The sequence below is a fragment of the Strix uralensis genome, chromosome 19 (genome assembly GCF_047716275.1).
Source record: "Strix uralensis isolate ZFMK-TIS-50842 chromosome 19, bStrUra1, whole genome shotgun sequence".
Classification (NCBI taxonomy): Eukaryota; Metazoa; Chordata; class Aves; order Strigiformes; family Strigidae; genus Strix; species Strix uralensis.
This window is the reverse complement of record NC_133990.1, coordinates 12,599,709-12,616,536: the sequence shown is the minus strand read 5'-3', so window position 1 is coordinate 12,616,536 and position 16,828 is coordinate 12,599,709. Positions and strand designations below refer to the sequence as shown.

At 40.6% G+C, this 16,828-nt stretch overlaps 1 protein-coding gene and 1 long non-coding RNA gene across 3 annotated transcripts in view; one reads left to right on the top strand and one right to left on the bottom strand.

Annotated features, from left to right (window-relative positions):
• SUZ12 (SUZ12 polycomb repressive complex 2 subunit) overlaps positions 1-5,542 on the bottom strand; it is a 30,930-nt gene extending 25,388 nt beyond the window's left edge. Inside the window, 4 exon segments of the mRNA XM_074889631.1 lie at positions 1,947-2,011; positions 2,100-2,146; positions 5,004-5,479; positions 5,481-5,542. Coding sequence (XP_074745732.1) covers positions 1,947-2,011; positions 2,100-2,146; positions 5,004-5,479; positions 5,481-5,542 — 650 coding nt within the window.
• Positions 5,543-5,825: 283 nt separating this feature from the next.
• Positions 5,826-16,725, top strand: LOC141952038 (uncharacterized). 2 transcript variants are annotated; one of them, XR_012631537.1, is made up of 5 exons: positions 5,826-5,925; positions 14,011-14,211; positions 15,192-15,281; positions 15,665-15,931; positions 16,554-16,725. It is a non-coding gene; the product is annotated as an uncharacterized LOC141952038 (long non-coding RNA). The 2 variants fall into 2 exon arrangements; XR_012631538.1 differs by lacking the exon at positions 5,826-5,925 and adding an exon at positions 12,451-12,564.
• Positions 16,726-16,828: the final 103 nt, after the last annotated feature.

Below are 16,828 nucleotides of genomic sequence, written 5' to 3'. Positions count from 1 at the left end.
ACAGCAAACAACTACCCTGCTAACCTCCTCTGGAAGTTCAGCTGAGACTGTTTTTCCATAATCTCTCAGTTTTGTCACTACATTTAAGTAGTCCAAACTACCTTCAAACTACAACTTCTGTGGTTTTAACTAGGCTGAAAGAGAAGGACCACAGTACTGACAGAGCATGGAAAAGCAGGAGGAGGGGACCCAGGGGAGAATGCACTTCTTTGCAATTATTTTCTGGGTTTTTTTCCCCTCAACTATGCAAGCTTACTTCTGTTGCATTATTGTATTTTTATTAAAAAAACATATTGAAATATTTTACTTCCTAGACCTAATTATCAGAATGATTTCAGTAAGTCAGTATTGTCAGAAAACTAGTGAGTGAAATGGCTGTTAATCTGTCTGTTATGAGACCACTACCAAACTGAAATCAACAGTTCTAAAACAAAGTGTTAAGGGAACTAGTAAAAATCAGTATGTTTCAAAGAGAAACTAAGCATTACTTGTGCAGCTGAATTTGAGCTGAAATTTAAAACAGTGGACAACACCATGTATGTGCAAAGTACCATTTCTTGTTTCCCAGCAACTACAGCAGATACCCAAAGAAAGGGATTCAGGTAAAAACACATGCATTCAATCAAATATAAGTTAATATAAGTTATAAGCAAGAGCTTTCTGTTGCACAATTTTAGTTTAAAAACAAAATAAAACCAAACCAAAGCACCCTGAAAGTGATTTTTTAAAATTTGGCTCTGTCCTATGTTAAAATAAGCAAACAATTAACTTCGGTAACTTTTATAAGAAAAAGTAAGCAGCAACTTCAAGTTTAAAAGAAATAATAATCTGATCATTACCTGTCCTAAGTACCTGAAGTTGTATGTTATGGATTCAGTTTTAAGAAAAAGTTATATTGTAGCATTAACGCTAATGGCAAGAACATTAAACAATATCCAAGAGATTTAAGAATGCCAAACACAGTCTCTTTAATTTAAATAAAAACATTCCATTGCTCAACAAATCATTCGAGTATTACCTTCCTTAGATACAAATATAGTCTAAATTAGAATTGTCTGCATAATCAGATTTTATTGCTATTCCTTAGGCATTCATAAGTATTTCAGTCCCACAGCAACTGTTTCCAAGCAATAAGAACTTTAGTGTTAAAATATTTTAAAAGAAGTGTTCAGGCTACAAAAAGATCCAAAGTGTAACAAATGATTTTCAGTGAGGGGGAAGTAACTGAAAGTACTTTGTGATTCTGCTAATAAATAACATACTCTGCACTTTTCACTCTGCAGTATTTATATATTTTGAAGTCTATTGACATGCAGCTGTAGCATCTCACATGATAGGAATGACTATTTTGCTATGTCAAAACTGAAGCCCATTTCTCACACGTATCCAGTTCAAAGCAGCCTTTTTGAAGTGTTTGCTAGATTTTGTGTAAAACGTTATAAACTGACCTCCTTCATTTTTCAGCTTTTAAAATAATTACAGAAATAATTACTGGATCTTTCCAAGACTAATCAACAAAACCAACAGTCTTGTGTGTGTTTGTTTGTTTTTAAGTAAGCAGTTAGGTTACAGTTTAAAATAAAATGTTTCATATTATTATGATCAACCATCATTGATTACAAGAGTTCAGACGTTATACAGTTTTGTGTTTAAGAAGTTCTCCCCCAAAACAGACAACAAACATGGCAGAATTAGATTCTGCAGATAGTTATCCACATCAACAGAAGGCACAAGCATAGTCACACAGCCCCTTAACAATACAGAAAAGTTCTTTGGTCTCAGAAATCAACTGTAAAGTGATGTATGCATATTTTTTTTTTAAGTTCTTCAAAAAGAAAAGGTCATGTTTTACACACCACGTGAAAAGAGGAGGTCACTCTACGCTATTTTTTGGACTTCTGCTATTTGGTTAACTTTTTAGGATTACTTTTCAAAAACAATTTTACCTTTTGATATTTGTTCGGGAGTTTCTGTGGGACATGTAAGTGAGAGTTCTGTGCAAAAAGATTGGCTGCAGGGGAAAAAAAAAAAAAGGTTATGCTTTAATTAAAATTTCCTACAAGTCCAAAGTAAAGGAGTGATAAAGACCAATTACTCACTGCTATTAGATTCCGGGTACGTAGAAATCTGTATATTTGTGTTGGTTCTAAGAAAAAGAAACACATGTTATCCAACATACCTTATACCTTTTTTATCATTATAAGGCTGTCTTTCTGGAGGTATCTAATTTAGCCTGTTTTTAAAAACAATTATCACAAAAGTAATCATTTAAGTGAAGCACCACAATGTTCAAATAACTCCAAGTTAACACGTCAAAGGTTACTTCACCTACTGTATAACACAAAGCAACTTCTTGTTTAAGCTACCATCAATCAGTAGTCCCTACCCTCACAACCATGACTCTTCCACAACATGTGTTTCTTACAGGCTTTAGATCATGAAAGGGCAGAAAAAATATCTCAACTTATTGTGGAATAGGTAAGTTTTCTTCACAAAGTTAATGAACACATCTGATACAATACCAAAAGAGTATACTAAATTTACATAGTCGGACAATTTGGTATCTGATTGTTTCATCCTTCTGGAAAGTACCATGGTCACTCGCACAAGGTACCAAAACAAGAACAGGGACTGTCAGTTGACTATGACACATTACAGATCATTCTAACCTAGGAAATTCATTTTCAAAATCTTTCACATTCATAGGATCAGAAAAATGTTGATTCCCGTAAAGCAACTACTGTTTCAAAGTGCAAACTGAGGGAGGATAATACACCCATAAGCAATACTGACATGAAAGGGTAGCATCATTTCAAATAGGTATAACAGCCAAAGTTCAAAAGATCAGGACTTCCCTATGGAAAAGAGGACCTTGAGTTTATTTTTAACCAATTCAGTTAAATCAGGACAAAAAAGGGTTTTGTCTGCATCAGGTTCTACCTAATAAGAACTCCAATCTAAACTGAAATACACCCTTTTTAAACTGAAATAAAATCCAGCTCCATTAGGTAACATCAGCAAGAGACTTCGAAATGACTTGATAAAACACATTAAGTGGAAAGAAAAATAGAGAATGGAGAATGCCTTGATGTCCATGCTAAGGCTAATACTGCCTCCATTTCCCACATAAAGAAAACAAACAACTATTTATTTTTTAAGAAATATAAAACTTTATTTTCATATGACTGCAAAACATTTACTTCAGATAGCTGGAAAACTTGTAATTTATGGAATTCTGCCATTAGGAGTGAAAAAGGACAGCATTTTATATCCTTTATCCCCTTTTAAAGATATGATTCTGCCTTATTTCTACATGTATGAAAGACCCCAAAGAATGTACTATTAGAGAGATGTATTATTATTAGAGAAGGAAATCTTAAAGTGATCCCAATATTTCCTTTTAGAAGCCTGATGAAAAACAGTAAAATTCTGCTTGATGCAAATTATCATAATAAAAATCCGTATTTTTCAAATCAAGATAAAAGAAAAGAAAGAAACTAAGAAACACGCACTTTGCTAGAAAATGAAAATACAGAGAGTAGTCACAACTTTTAAAGACATGTCCCAGGTTTTTTAGTCTCAAAAAAAAAAAGACATTACAATTTAGAAAGGTATAAAAACATTAATTTACATTCACAAGGATGTAATTTAATTTAAAGACAGTGCACTGATGCTTCAACTTTAGTTTTCCTGAATATTAAAATTCTGAAACACGCTTTTCAACCTGCAGACAGACACATGTTTCACAAGTCTATATTACTCAGCAAAAGCTTAAATTAAATCTTTATCTTTTTCTAGCATATGACCTTGAAAAGGGACAAAAACATTCAGAAAAAATGTGATTCAATACTATGTGTGTTAAGATTTTTTAATCCAATATTTACTTATTGCACTTTTCACCTAATATTCACACTACAGTTAACACACCACGATACATTTACACTGTAACTTACTCCTGATCGCTACCTGCACAGCTCTGTGCTTCCCTTCTCTGACAGACTTGAGGCATGGGCAAGAGAAATTCTTCCTCCCGTCTCAGACACTGACACTGAGAAAACCTCTTAAAACTCATTTGCCACTTGACCTATTTGCAGTACAGTATTTATTGAACATATAGCTTTGTTAAAAGGGCCAAGGTTCAAAAGACCCTGCGTTACTCAGGACTTGAGACACCCCGGAAAACTCCAATACTTTCTCAAACACTGTCACCGTCTGTAGCAAGTGAGTATGAGCAGTGACAGCACCAATCCCAGAACCGGATCATGTATTTAGTAGGGCATTAAAAATTTTTTTCAAACCCTAACACTTGCACAGAAATCTTTTTTTGTACAACAGAAGTTGACTGCTACACTGGGCTTTTGCATCAGATTTCCACAAACAACTTTCTGGTCCATCCAAGGGGACCCTCCTCCTATCTGAGCTGCCACAGGGAGATGCGCGGGTCGCAAAGGTCAATCTCCAATGTGAAATCTCAACTAAGGGACAATTATTGCCAGACAAAGAAAAACCAAGTACAGTGAAGTCTTCATCACGTCCTGCCCCTGGAAGGGGCTCCAAAGGCTGCGGCCAAAGAGGGACGAGCCTCCCCGTTCCCAGCTCCCCAGTGCCCCCGAGGGCTGTTAGAGGAGGGAAGGGACCAGCCGCCCCGAACGCCTGATGGGAACTGTAACTGAGAAACCAAGTTCATCGGCTGGGCGCAGGCACACCCCCCGCCCGCCACCCACCCACCGGGCCCCGGCAGCCTCTCGCCACCCTGCCCGCACACCGGCCCCCGGACCTTGCGCTTCCGCCCGACACCCGCCGGGCCCCCTTCCTCCCCCAGCCCCGCTCCCCTTCGCCCTCCTCTCCGGTCCCAGCTCCCTCCCCCCCCCCGACCATGTTTACCCCCGGAAGCCCCTACTCTCCACAGCCCTCCCCTCCTCCTCCTCCCGCCCTTTCTGCGGCGGCCCCGGCCGGTCCCGCCGGCTCGGGCCCCCCACTTCCTCCCCCGGCCCGGTACTCACTCTCGAAGGCCTGAAGAAAGAGCTCGTGGTCGGCCTGGATCTGCTCCATCTTCGGCTTCTTCACGGGGGGCAGCGCCGCCGCCGCTGCCGCCGCCGCCGAGGAGGCCGAGGAACCGCCCGAGTAACCGCTTCCTCCGCTGCCACCGCCGCCGCCTGCGGCACCACCAGATTTGCCGCCGGGAGCCGCCGCCGCCGCGGCGGAGCCCCCGAACCCCCCACCGCCGCCGCCGCCGCCTCCGCCGCCGCCGCCGCCACCACCTCCACCTCCTCCTCCGGCGGCGGCGCCGCCAGCGGAGCCCGAGCTGGGCCCCGCACCTCCACCGTGCTTCTGAGGAGCCATGGGCCTGGCCCCCGCGAAGGCCCCGGCAGGACGGAGACCGAGCGGGGAGGGAGGGGGCGGCTGGGGCGGGTGGGGTGAGGAGGGGGGAGGGGAAGCGCCGAGCTCCAACTCCTCTAAGTCTCCTCCGCTCCGCTCTCCTCAGCGCTACGACCAGCCGAACCCGACGACCACGACGCGCCCGCCTCCCCCACTCGCCCATTGGCTCCGAAGATGGCGCCGCACCGCCGCATTGGCCGGTGTGGGGCCCGCCCCCGCGTGACGCACGGATGGTTCTGGAAGAGTTTGGTTGGTCGGTGCGCTTCGCCGCTTGGCGCTTCTCCCCTCCCCCTCCTTTGAACTGAATTCGCGGGAAAGGGCCGCTCGCCCTCCGGCGCGGGGCATGCTGGGTAGAGCGGGCCGCCTCCGCCTGCCGCCCGGGGCCGCCCCTCGCCGGCTTGCGGGGCCGCTCCCCCGCTCCGGCCCTCGCACCCCTCCTCCGCCGCTCTGCCCGCCCCCGCCGGGTTGTCCGGACCTCCGGGCTTTCCGTGCCCCTTTCCGCGGCGCCGCTCCACGCCACGTCCCGGTGCTTCCGCGGCCGCGCAGGTAGCTGGTGCCCCTCTCGCCTGAGGGAAGCTGCGCCGCTGTCCGCGGGGGCTGGGGCTCGATCGTTGAAAGAGCCAAATTAGTTGAAATAGAAGCTTGGGTATAAACCGGTTTTGTGGTAAAAATGGTTATTCTGGGTCGGACATGAGGTCCTGCTGGTATCCCGTAGCTTTAACCTTAACTAACCGTGAGGTTTCCTCACAGGGTGGCAGAAGAAATTGCTCATAGGTGCAGGGAGACGTAAAGTCTGAGGTAAAATGTTTCTCTCGGGTTTTATTCCCACCTTCCTCTGCCTAATGAGGACCCACGGAGTCCTCGGGGGGAAAAAAAGTTGTGCCGCTGTGGCTACCTTCAGCGTCCTGACGGCTGCCTGCATATGGCCGAGCACAAGTTCAGGATCAGGCCTTCAGGGCAAGCTCTCGGACTACCTCATGTATGTGATAAAAATATTGAATCCAACTGTGCAATAGGAAAATTAAGCACTGCCTTTATTTAATCAAGTACTTATCAGTGGTGTAGCAAGCTCAATACATAAAAGGCTTCAACAGCCATCCCCTTCTATTTGCTTTCTTTTGCGAAACTTTTCAAGAGTAATTGTACAAGGTAGGGTAAAAATGGTCTATGTGTGAAATACAGCCTTGAAATTTGATACCAGATACAGCTGTGATGCTGGCACTATACCGTCTTGGTTTATCTTCTAATTCTGAGTGTTAAGGAAAATGCACTTAATGATAAATATTCAGAGGAAAACCATATATCAAAATCAGCCATGCTGTAAATGTGCCTTACATTATCAACAGAGGAGGATTCTAATGTGATGTCTTAATGGGCTGTTACTAGCCTTACTGTATTTTAAGAAAACATGTAGATACACCCTACACACCTTTGGATAAATAAGTCTTTATTGGCTACTCTTCCCCTCCCCCAAACCTCGGTGTTTTTCTTTTTTACAGTTCCTTAATATTTATTCTTATTTAATATTGGAAATGTTAATTTTATTTTTCAGTTGCCTCCCCTTTCATGTTTGTTTTGTAAAGGTCTTATGCTTTTTTTAATTACTCTTCCTTCTTCCATTTTTATCAGACATTGATGTTTTACATGCGGTCTTTTCTGTAATTTGTTTCAACCTTAATTTTCATACACTTTTAGAAATTCATCTTTGTCACCATTTTACCTACATTCTATTTTTCTTCCCTCCAAACAAAAAGTGATATTTCTAAAATATTCTGTTACACATTTTATCCTGCTTATCATAATTGTCTTTGCGTAGTATTCCAGTTTCTTGATCTTCTATTTCCTACTCAATTTCTCTACAGCCGCTCATTTGTTGTTGCTGAATATGTCTTCAATTACTTCCTGGCAGCAGCAGTTTTGATGCACTGTATGTTTCTGAGGACCTTACATGTAGCTTCTTTGCCCTTAATACCAGGGGACTTCCTGGTGAGCCTCCTGATGCACTGGGTATTTGTCAGCCTTCTGAACTCACAGACTAGATAGCAACAGTACACCAAATGAAGAGCATCTTTAGGTGATCAGAGGTTGATCTTGATATCCTGTGCCAAGTGACAAAAGGTAACAAATACTGCAGTATGTGTGAGAAAGGCCCCTAAATGTTGCATAGGTGCAATTTTGTCCTCGGAAGTTGTTTATTGCCTAAAATCTATTCCTGTTTCCTCCCTAGTAGTTTACAAGCCTCTGCTGCTTCTGGTGGCTCATCCTTCTGAATTTCAAAACCAGGAGGAGGAGCCAGAGGGCAACTTTCCAAGCAGGAGTAAGAAAGATAATTAGGCAATTAATCTCTGGCATTGGAGTTGGATCTGCTTGTGAACAGGGGAACTAAGGATGAGACTCTAGCCTTGAGTGGGACAGGACAGTGCAACACAAAATGCCTGTAAGCCCTCTGGAAGCATGGGACCAACTGCCAAATAGTAGAGCTTCGATAGCTTGAGCCTGTTTTCCTTAGTTGGTAGAGAGACTCTTCATTTTTTAAGTTGTTTAGTTCTGCTGCCCTGGGCTGTTCATATGTACTTAAAAAGTGTAGAGTACTGTTGAGATATGTTCAACTGAAAGAGCCTCAACAACTCTGAGACGTCATACTGGGGGCTTCATATTATGGGTGGCTAGAAAGAGCGCAGGGCATAAAATAGCAAGTAACATTTACTTAGCACAGTTAGAAGCAAGAAAATAAACATTCCATTTCAGAAAGATGGAAATCATTATGTTTTTTTCAGAAGAAATGAGCTGTGGCATGAGACTGTTGTGTCCTTGACCTGCCTGGTAATATAGACTCCAATGGATTTTATAGACACATTTATTAAAAAAATAATTTTAAAAAATTCGTTTCTATATATATACACCAAGTAACAGAAAGAAGTTGACTATATTTAGCAAATGACAGGGTATCTGCAGAGCCAGTGAATATGTGTTTTCTAATAAAGTAGTCTAAAAAAGACAAGCAGTGAAATATAGTGTGCTTTACTGAAATTGATACCAACTCATAAAACTAAAAAAGTAAAAGATGATGACAAGTAGTGTATTTTTTGCTATAAATATAGAAAATGTCCTAACATAATGCAAAAAAGGGCAGTTTAATAAGTTTAATATGATAAATGGAAGAAACAATCATTTGCAAACCAAGATTGCTGTTGGAACAAACCCCTGGTAGTGAAAGCAGAAGTAGCTGCCAGAGGTGCTTTTATGATATGTCAGATTTTATGTCTCAAGATGGCCAATCGACTCTTGTTTTCATGTACTGTTAGTGGGATTTGCATTTGATATCCAAAAGATCAGATTTGTTTCCTGTAGATTGAAAGCACATACTACTTATAAATCTCTTTTTCCTAAGGCTTTTTGCAGCCTGTATGTACCTGGCATTCCTGTCATCTTGAAAGGCTAAACAGCGGTTTTTACACTTTAGATAAGTATGAAAAAGTATATGCATATTTTATAGCACTTCATGAATTTTTTCTTCATTTCATAGTTACATGATTTTTTTGGTTGCCTGTAGTACCACTATAGCCACGCTACTTGACTTTCCAGCTTCCAGTCCTCCAAATTACTGTATATCAGCACAGGAATATTTACAAAGCAAATCCTTTTTTAAAGGGGAAATAAATACCTGTATACTTGGAGCTCAGTGTAAGTGAAAGTTCTGTCAGTGTAATTACACTGTTTTCCTCACATCTTTAAACGTAGGTCTGTGTATATATTGTTAGTATCTAACTAAATACTACTACAGATCTAGCTTATCTTCTGAGAACTTAATTTTAAATATAACTTTGGAACAGAAGAGTACTGCTTACTAGTTAAATATAAACTTTTGGTCAATCTTTTTTTAAAAATTGCTTACAGATTCAGGCCATCATGAAAGCCAGTGTCAGTATTTTTTAGGGAACACTATTATATCACATTGGTAAGGAACTGAAGTTTGCTATTCAGGGTGTTGCTGAGAATAACAAATCCACAGCGAGTGTTCTGGGTAGCTGCATTTCTTTATTTTGGCCTCGAGCTAATGAACGCATTCAGTGGGATTCAAGGGCATCCAGCATGGAAGAGACCTTACGCACTCTGCTTCTGTGGTTACGTCCAAACTTCACTTCTTCCTGTTTTCATGCTTCCAGGTTCTCCTTCCCACTCTCTGTCCAGCCCACCAAACCCAGGTTTTCCATGAGAGAACTGAAAATGACAAATGCTGTAGAACCAAGACAAACAAAAATACTTAATACATAGATGGGAAGGTATGGGTCCCACAGCTGTTCACTGTACTCCAGCTCTATTTCAGTGGCATCCCTTTCTTTTACTTACATGTATAAACTTCACTAGATGCTGAGTTAATTTCCTATACAATAGTTATTCATTCATTTTTCAGCTAATATTCTTAATTTTCAGCCTGATTCGATGCCAATCAGCAGTAGTAGGCCATGGAAATTGTTAGGTAAGCTACTCTTCCCTACCTACTTGGAAAGCAAAAGTCAACTGCCACTTTGTGTTTCCCCAGTCTCTTGTAAACAGAGGCTACATAATACTGCAGCTGGAGAAAGGGAGTAGCTGCAGCTTTCTGGGTAACAGCGGGAGAGTGGGTAGGCAGAGTACTGGGTATATTTAGGATAGCAGGATCATATTGCTGTTGGGGTGGTAGCTCTCAGTTTCCGTTTGCTTTTCTGCATGTTAATGTCTAGTGCTGCCCTGTTTTTATAAGCAGGAAACTAAGAAAAGAGAAAATAAACTTTACTGGAAGGGAACAACTGTTCTGAAGCATGGCAAAGGGAAGAGCTAAGATCTTACATAGCAATCCAAGTATTCTGATGTATAGCTATGAATGCGGTATGTGTGGAAGATTGACAGAGCAGCCACTTGTGATTCTCATTCATGTGTTTGGCTGGGGACTGCTTTTGTACAGAGCTGTTCAAATGTATTCCAGGAGCACAGTACTCAAGGAACTTGGCCCTCAGGGAATCTTAATGCACCCATAATGCACAGCTTTCAGCGAGCAGGTTGCTTATGTGTCTTGAGTTATTGTAGAAAGTGAAAAGTGAATGCACAGTATGTTTTGCACCGAGTCACCTATCTTCTGCATTCACATTGTGAACAATAACTGGTAATTATTAGTCATTACTGCTTAGTAGAAATGCATGCTCAGGAGTTATTTCTTAGAGTTCTCTTAGTGATGTTTTAATACAATTTTCATGACTCTTCTACAGTGAAATTTATTTCCTGATTTTCAGTTAATGATTTATTTTTGCTTGGTAGCTTTTTAGCAGTGGTGTTTGTCTTTAGTGTTTAGATAGCACTCTAAAAATACCAGAATTATTTCAAAATTATGAAAAGCCTAGGCCCAATATATTAATTTGCTCTAGAAAGGCAGAACATCTCTTAAGATGATTTAACTTGTAAGCCCAGAAATGTCTAAAAGTAAAAGCTTTCATTACAGAAAAATACATCTCATACAATGAACTAAAAAAAAAAAATGTTTATAATGTAAAAACAGTAAGTTCAGGATAACACCCACTTAGTTTTAAAGACAAAGTCTAAAACAAGATCTTCATATAAGATTGGATCAAAATCAAAAAGGAAGTGTCTGCTGAAAGAAAACAAGGTGGTGTTATTCACCTTTGTTAAAACCTGAACAGATTCCCTGTATCACTGAAGACTTGATAAGTAGGAAAAGGACTTTTGGAGTCTCTATGCAGGACTGTCGTTGCTCAGTTGAGCTCACACAGCACTCAGAACAGACCTTATTTGGTTTACTTGTTTGTCTGTGCCCTTCATTTTGAATGTTTTCATCAGATTTGTAATTGTTTGAAAAATTAAAGATGCTTGAGGTGAGCTGTATAAAAGTTCTTGTCCCTTTTGTCCTCAGAGAAACTGTGGATCTTTGTCATAAGCCCCCTTTTTAAACTTGAGCTTCAGGAAAGAAAAATTGTAGGCTTTTAATATTTTAATCTAGAGTTGTTTGCCATTTTTACAGAAAATCTGTAGACCTCTTGTATATGATAAATTTGCAAAAAACCACCTGCACTACAATATGTTTAATGTATGATTCCAAACAAAATGCCAAATCTTGATGTTTAAGTGCTTAAGACATGGGAATGGAATAGGAATCATGCTAGTTCATACTGTAATTTCAGAGATCCAGCATGTGTAGTACTTAGTGCAAAACTATCCAAAAATAATTCCAAATGAACTTCCAGGATTTGGGTTCTCTTAATTGAGTCCCAGAAACCAAAAGATACAGCAGCTGAAAAACTTTTGATGTAAACTTAATGATTAAACTCAGAAATGCAGAGATCAAAGAGAAACTATTGGGAAGATGTGAGAATTAAGTCAGTTACAGATGTAAATAGAAGTTTCTTACCAAAAGTCTGTTGACAGTACAAGAATGAAAGCTTCGATCAAGCAAAAAGAAAAATATAGGAGCAAAGAACATGCCAATAGATAGTAAAATGAAACCTCAAATTAATTAGTTAACAAATTAATTTCAGCTTTAAGTAAGGGATAAATTTTAACAGGGATCAATTCTTTCTTTTGTGACTAAACCAAGTACAGGTTAATAAGATGAGAATTTTGAATTTTATCATCAGCAGTTGCTTGGGCAGAAACTTTTCCCAGTGTTTTCCAGTTAGCACAGGTATACAAAATTCACACACAGGAGACCTTATCTAAGTGTTTCATATGAAAATTAACATGTTATCTGTGGTTTTATATACTAGAGGTTGCTTCAGAAGGCTTTTACAAGTTTATCTTGTTTTTGGCATGCTGCTTGGGACATACGATTCTGCACACTATAATCTGAATTATCTATACTCCACAAGTAGTTTTACTGGTTGTTGCCATGACTGTGGTCGAAGTACTTTTACCATGCTAAACACTTCTCCACAGAAGAAGGTGAGAAACATAGCAAGAGGCAAATTGTGACCAATGCTAATCCCACTTTTTGGAAGGAGAAGTAAATCTATATAAGGCGTAATTTATGCTCTTTGGCATGCCAGTTTAGTTGATGCTGGTACTGACATCTTTGTGTTTAACAGATACGAGGCTTTGCTTTGAGGACGTTCAATCTTGACCCGCGTTGTTACTTATGATATAGCGAGGTCACCCAAGGCCATGCCACAATTTCATCTACTTTTCAAACCTAGACAGGTTAGTAAGGTAAATTAAGATTAGCATGACTCTGCACTACAGAGCTCTGGCAACAATCTAAGTACAAATGTACGTGCAAGAAATAATACTAAAATTAAGGTAATTAAGCAATACATTTCATGGTGTTGACAATTTGGGAGTATGTAGGAGTTGACTGATACAGTTTTAAATTGTTGAAATGTGACTGTCATTCCACTGGATTATGAATTGGCAACTAGAATATGATGACTGACTAGTTATAACTGCCCTGCTGCATTTAGACAGACTGTCAGCTACTTACTAACCAGTCAAATGACAAAATCAAATTAAAAGGCATACTTATAGCCACTACTGTACAAGCCCCTGGAGACCCTGAATAAACAGATGGATCTTGTACCGAGTACCAGATGTGAATTGGCAAGGAAACAACTCCAGAGACATCATTCCCCTTCACTGAAAATTCCCTGTGTATAGATGTTCAGATGTTGGGGCAACTGAGAAGAAACCGAATGCCTCAAAATGAGTAGGAGGAAAAATCTCATTGATAAAAATTCAAGTTCAGAGCCAATGCAGAGAGAAAAGCAAAGGTCTTGCCTTTTTTAAGAGACTGTATGTAAGAGTAAATTGTTGTGTAATAGTTCTGTTAAAGCATGAATGAAAATGTTTATTGTTTTTCTTTTACCTGTAAAGTTGACAAAGAGGTAAGTGAATTCAATTCTAGGAAGCATTCAGATCTAATGCTGCAGAGTAAGGGCCAACAAGCTGAAAGAGTAAAGGAATGCATCAACAAAGACAAGTGGTTATCTACCAGAGTGGAAAAAACCCCATTTGTGTAGGACAGGTACATGTACCAGTATTACATTAGGTATGGAGCAGTCCAACTGACCGATTGCATAGTCTTAAATACAGATTTTTGGAGGCTCAGTGATGAAACCACTGTTTATGTAGATTGACTGCTGGTTCTGGCAGAGGTAAAACCAAATCGTCATGTTAATTGTTTTAATTACAAAACTAGGGAAGTTAATACAGCCAGAAGTTTGGGTTAGTCTATTTTTGAGAGTAAATTACAAGCTGCTTTATTAACAGATGTGTTTGTATATTTTTAAACCAAAGCCCCACATACTCAGTAAATGCTTTGAGGACTTTGTTAAAAATGTGTCCCCAAGGATGAACCACTGGCTCAGCTGAAGTTGGTGGAAGTTTCCCAATTATGTTCATAAGGTCAGAACATCACCCTCATTGTTTAAAATGCATCCTCATATAGTATAAGTTAAATGTAAAATACTGTACCTCTGGTGGCTTCTTCTGAAAAGCTGTAATTGTTTATGCACTCAGGTGGTAAAATAGCAGAAATAAAGAAGATGTATCTAAATCAATCAATTAACTGTCATGCATTTTAATATAGACAAGATTTAAAGCAAAACCAATGATATTATTCCTAATTCACAATATATCCATTGCTTGCAGACTACCATCTATAAATACTAAGCTGTGACAGCTTGCCAGAACTTCTCCTGCAAGGACCTACTGGAGTTTTTCTAAGGAGACTTCATAAAAGAAGCAGCAGCAGCAAATTGACTGACCCTACAGGTCCAAGCTGCAGCAGTTGTCTCTCTGGTCTTCCCAACAAGATTTGTTGAAACTCTCTGTATCGTAATGTCTTTATGGGTAATGGAACCCTCTGATAATTTGCACTGATGCATTTGGAATGTCAGCTTCCAAAACAAGGCACATGGGAGGCATTTAAAGTAGATTTTTTTGAAAGGAAAATGAACAAAGAGCATGTCAGGTTCCATTTTGATTTGCATGACAAATCCAGCATGCAGTGTTCTGGTGGGTCGGGCTGGGCTTGCCTGCCACTCACTACGTTTGTCAGTTTGGTTTGAACACTTTTGACAGTCCATTATGTTAATTGTTCTAAGGACTGTTTTGCTGGGGGAAGGAAAGGCATTTTTATTTTAGTACTTCTTCCATTTACAAGAAAGGAGGGATATCTGAGGGAACAGAGAATATTTTCAATTGGTTTGTGATCTATTTTATTTGTAAATAATCCTGTGAGGTCATCAACAAGTTCAGTATTTTAAATCTTACTGTTACTCTCTCTGTGCGTGTGTTTTTGAGTGGGAAATACCAGGCCCCTAAACTAGAAACTTGGGGAGTCTATTGTTTTGGCGCACACCATTCTTTCTTCCTTTGAGTCCCACAGTGATGGGTCCTGCAGAGTGGTTTGTGCTGTGCCTGTATGCTTCTATTGGATGATATTGTGGTGCTTTGACAAGTGCTAACAAGGGATTTAATGCCCTAAGAGGCATTGTTGGGCACACATTGTTAGCGGTGTGTGGATAGTATGAGAGTAACTCTCACGTGTCAAAGACCTGTTGGTAGATACATGCGTATGACTGAATTCTCCTGGAAGCACCATTCAAGGTGGAGGTTGCTGTTGCCCCTTAGAGTACACACACTTCTCTATCCTCTACGTTAAAACAGTCATGGGCTCTTTGGTCATGGGTTTTGAGTTTCAAAGTTCCTAACTGACTGCACATGGCAGAACACTGTAGGTTGACCACAAAACAGTATTTTCAGATTGATAATCAACCATGAGGTTTCAGGAGAAGACTCTGTTGTTTGTGTTTGTGTCTCTTTTGTAGTTACTGCTGGTTTTCAGCCAAAGGAGAGCTTAGTGTTTAAAGAATGAGGAAAGCAAGAAGACAGAAATAGAATTTCCCAGAGGTTTCCAGGTAATGACTGACATTTATTTGTTAAGCTCTGAACTCCTACACTGCCTGTGGTGTTCTCATTTACATGTTGTGCTCTAAGTGCACCATGACAGAGAAGCTTGAAATACAGAATGGTTTTATGGTATAAAATCATGCAATCAGATGCAGAAATGTCAAAATAAATGAAGTTAAACTATCAAGTGTAGTAATGCCAATCCAGTTCTTGCTTAGTGATTCAGTATGCTAATGCTACTTTTCATGCCCAGTGTAGTCCTCCTTAAGTACTATTTTAGTAAAGTCTGTGGACTTACATGAGAATCAGTTTGAGCTGGTGCATCTCAAAAAAAGTCAAACCCAATGTAATTAATAAGTGTTACTAATGATCATGAATAATACTCTTACAGAGCCACTTTGAGGATTACCCGTTGTGCTGCTTTACTGACGGCTGAACGCAGTGGGAGGTGAACTCACTGAAATTCAGTTCCCCAGAGATTGAAGGATTTGCCCCACAAGCGGGGGTGGCTTGCGCTGGGATGCTGAGCCGATCACCCTCCCCCCTCCAGCTGTCCTTGCTGGGGGAGTGCCTCCTTCCACTGCAGGGATGGCTCAGCTGCTCCCAGGCAGCTGCAGGATTCCTCCAGTTCTGTTGTGAATATTGCGCGTAGGTAAAGGTGAGTTGGCAGCACTGTAATACACAAACCCACGGCCTGTGGCGGTTCAGCGGAGGATGTGGGAGCCTCCAGGGTGGAGAGCGTGTGTCAGGGGCTGCCTCGGCCTTGCGAGGTGGGTAAGTGGCCCCTTTGCACGAGGCAGCTGCAATTCAGAGCTGCCCCAGCCACCAAGCTCTGCACTCAGTAGTTCTTGGTCTGTGACTGGATGGTGCCTCTCCATTTCCTGGTAGCTTTCCTGTTTGATCACTTCTGGGAAAACAGTGTCACTATTTCCTGTCAGAGTGAAAAGTTGCTAAACCTCTCCCACTAAGAATTCATTTTGTTTTTTTTTTAATTGACACCCAATATTGAGAAAAACCACCACAAATCCAAGTCATAGCAGGTGAAAAAAAATGACCACTGTTCTTGATAGTTCTTGTAAAGTGTTTTGTCTTATGTGTGTTTTTAATAGAGTTCAGCTGCTCAGGTTCTTGCTCTGTACTCAGCAATGCATTTTAAGCCATTCTATTACAATAAAAGGGAAAGATCATCCACATTTATATTTATCACCCACTATTATATATGAAAAATGCTGTGCCAGAAGTCCTCTTGCCCTTAGTCACTTCCCCCTGTGCTTTTTCAGAGAAAGGGCTCCTGCCTTTTCCTCCAGGAGGGAGTAATTTCCACGACAGGGCAGAGCAGGTGTGAAGCTGGTTCCATCCCTTACCAGCTCAGTGATGGCAGTGACAGCTCAGAGCAAGAGCAGAAGATACTGCTGTGGATAATACGTATTAAAACAACTCTCTCAAAAAAATTACCTCTCATCTCCATTTTTTTGATTTTCCAGGACCTCCCTCATTTAAGAAACTGAAATTTACCGTCACCTGGTTTTACTGGTTATTTTTCTCAGAAGAAAGG